The sequence below is a fragment of the Octopus bimaculoides genome, chromosome 14, assembly GCF_001194135.2.
Source record: "Octopus bimaculoides isolate UCB-OBI-ISO-001 chromosome 14, ASM119413v2, whole genome shotgun sequence".
In the NCBI taxonomy this organism is placed as follows: Eukaryota; Metazoa; Mollusca; class Cephalopoda; order Octopoda; family Octopodidae; genus Octopus; species Octopus bimaculoides.
The window spans coordinates 2,734,220-2,737,458 of NC_068994.1; the positions used below are offsets into that span (position 1 = coordinate 2,734,220).

A 3,239-nucleotide genomic window follows, 5' to 3' on the forward strand; every position below is an offset into this window, starting at 1 on the left:
AAAAAAAAAAAAAAAAAAAAATCACATTTCCAGTTTCAAAGAATTTCAAAATGCTGAAAATAGAAAAGTTTTGTTTAAAGCAGTTTATCAAGTTAAAGTTTTTTCTTTTTGTTTATTATACATTAAAATTTGTCAGATATTTTCCTTGTTGCACTACTTTTCAAGGCTCCTTACTCTTCCAAATTCTGCACACTGTCTTCCATACAAATGTTGACATCTGTACAAATGTTTTTAACTTTGAAATTACTGGTATACTCCCAGATTGTTATTCTTCAGTTCTCCATATTAAAGTTTATATAATATCGTTATCCTTAGAATTTATTACCTCCAATTAAATCCTCTGCCCTTATCTTCTATGTAATTATATCCATCTTATTACTCTTCTTTCAGATAGTTCTCTAAATTTTGTTTGAACATTTCTCTTCGACCTTTTCATTATTATTTATCATTAAAGTTCACTTTCTGTACAGTCCACTACATCATATTCATATAGTCAGTTTTAATCCATCCTATTAACCTTCTGTTTTTGCGAGCTAAACCTTGACTACTACTATTGTATCCTCCTTAATCTTTACTACTGATTATATACCCTGATATTTTATATATTTTTAGCAAAATTTAAGTAAATCCAGTTTTTAGATATGCAGAGGTTCACAACTCAGTCACATATAATTACGTATGTTGTGATAAGGTTTCCATTTTCATTTGAAATATAAAATAGCTGAATGTTAAATTTTCTGAAGATTAAGAATTTGGTTTGGAAATATGTAGCGCGTGTGTGTGTGTGTGTGTGTGTGTGTGTTTGGGGGGGGGGCGTGTATGCATATGTGCCTGTGTTCATATATGTTTGCACAAATACATTCATGTATGCATTATGTCTGGTAATCGTTGAACTTACTAGGCCCTCCAAGACTGGTAAGGTCAATATGATTGATATTCTTGAGCAACAACTTAACAAAAGAGAATGCTTGCAATAGAATGGGTTGTTAAAGGAACCTAAGAGTCAGTTAGAGTGCTAAACTAGGAGATGAGTTAAATGAATTAAATCTACCACAATAATTGAGGACTCCACTTGAAATTTTGACTTGCTGTTGTTAATCGAATGTAGTGCATGATGATATTTTCTGTATATGTCAATCTTGTATTCAGAAACTACAAAATGAACACAAAACCATATATATTATTTACAATCCCATGGCAAAGATTTGAATAACATTTATTTTGAGAAAAAGCAACCAAATTTCCCTCAAATCCTATTGTTTACTAAGAAACGAAATGAGAAATGGAGATCATCAAACCAGTTTCACCAGAGTTTATCTACATCATCTTTCAAATTTAAAAACAAAAATCTTCTAATGAAAAATATAAACAAACTGTTACTGGAATTACATTTTCAAACTGAAGACTTAATATATATTTATTAAACATACCAAAAAAAGATTTCTATGAATGCATTTATTCATAACAATGTTGAGTTCGTACTTTTGTTTTTAAATCCTGGTCACCAGTCTTGTACCATTATATAAACTTATTTACTTTAGCAATATTTCATATTTTTTATGTGTGTGTGAACGAAGAGTACATGTGCTCAAGTATGTGTGTGAGAGCAAGTTTACATGTGTTCTTACATGTGTGTGTGTGTGCATGTATGAATGCAATAGAAGCATTCTGTCATTCACCTCACACTCTTGTGAAAGTATCTGATCCTCTGTCACCCTATCCATATCACTTGTTCCCCTCTCCCCTCCACCCTACATTCTCCCTCTTGTACCTTAAAGGTACATCCTAATACTTCATCACTTCCATCTTCCACTCTCCTTTTTCAACTGGGGTAGCCATGTTTCTCTTCTACAGCAAAACACCTACTTCTTTTCTTGTCTCTCAACACACACACACACACACACACACACACATTGGTTTTGTGTGTAAATGAATGTGTTTATTTTGTTAGACCAGCACATGAATCAGTGAGTTAATAAAATAAAGGAAAAGGGTTTTGTAATTGATAGTGTATAAAATGTGTAAAATTTTGTACCATAATAATATAAGTTAATAAAGAAAGAAAGTCTGTTATTTATTGATGTATGTATGACAGAAGGTAAACATTTTATCTTAATGTATTTATTTGTATCTTTTACAGAATTCAACAGTTCCCACTTAACTACATCACCAGTTTCACAGCAAAAACAACTTCTTCACATGGATATTAAAAAATAATATAAATTTCACTAAATGCAATAGCAATTTTAAACTGAAAAACCATTGTTCAATAACTGGATAGAATTGAATGTTTGAAGAACTTGTTTGAACATGCTATGCATTTTGTATGAAATGAACCACAGCTTTGGAAATTACATTTCTTCTAAATGCTATTTTTTCTGTTAAATTTCTATTTCTCAAATATTTATAGAAATGAAGTACGAAAAAAAAATCTAAAAACAATTCTGCTTCTCTCCTGAAAGAAGACATGGAAACTGTTCAGCTTACAACTTATTGATATACTATTTCAGCCTGGAGCTAAATGAATTCTGGTTGTTTCTGATATTCCATTGAGGTGCTTCAGTTAAAACATAAAATTTAAAAAGATTTTTGCATATTGTGACATCACACTGTAAACAACAAATGAAGTCTAACATTTATGAAAAACAAGAAGGTATATATAAAAAGAAAAAGGGAAAATATATAAACAGGAAGAAAAATAAGGAAATACATAGCAATGGTTACTTGAAACCTCAATTCTAGTGTGTGCTTCAAGGTTGTGAAATGAACTGTCTGGTTAATTAATCCCTTCATCATCAGCTATGAATATGTTTAAATTTCCATATCAGTAAGAGAATTATATAAAATTCACAGAAGATTCTTTTACCTGAACATTTTAATAAAAATATTAAATATCACAACAATTAACTTCTAAGTCAATGGAGCCAATATTAAAATATTATTTATACCATGTTTTTCACTTTATTTACCTATTTTTTAAGAACAAAACACTCTCAACCTAAAGGGAAATTTATTGAAAATAAGACTAACAAACACTATCTTACATCTAAAAGTCTTATTAATTAGCTGATAAACACATTTAACTTCGAAGTAAATTGAATGCATTAATCTCAATGATATTAATGTTGCAAATCATGCAAAATTTGTTCAAAAACATTTATAATAAGTGAAAACAAACAACAGCTTTCATCACTTAGTGCATCTATGAATTTGTGTGCAAGTGTGGATGTGTAGTAACC

General features: G+C 29.9%; 1 protein-coding gene across 6 annotated transcripts in view; it reads left to right on the forward strand.

Annotated features, from left to right (window-relative positions):
• Nucleotides 1-2,952, forward strand: part of LOC106867369 (protocadherin gamma-A10) — a 63,869-nt gene extending 60,917 nt beyond the window's left edge. For all 6 annotated transcript variants that reach the window (XR_008265509.1, XM_014912220.2, XM_014912221.2 and 3 more), the window contains one exon: nt 2,141-2,952. Coding sequence is in view for 5 of the 6 variants with exons in the window: in XM_014912221.2 (XP_014767707.1) it covers nt 2,141-2,217 (77 nt within the window). In the remaining variant the exon portion in view is untranslated. The remainder of the gene's footprint in view (nt 1-2,140) is intronic.
• The last annotated feature ends 287 nt before the right edge of the window (nt 2,953-3,239 follow it).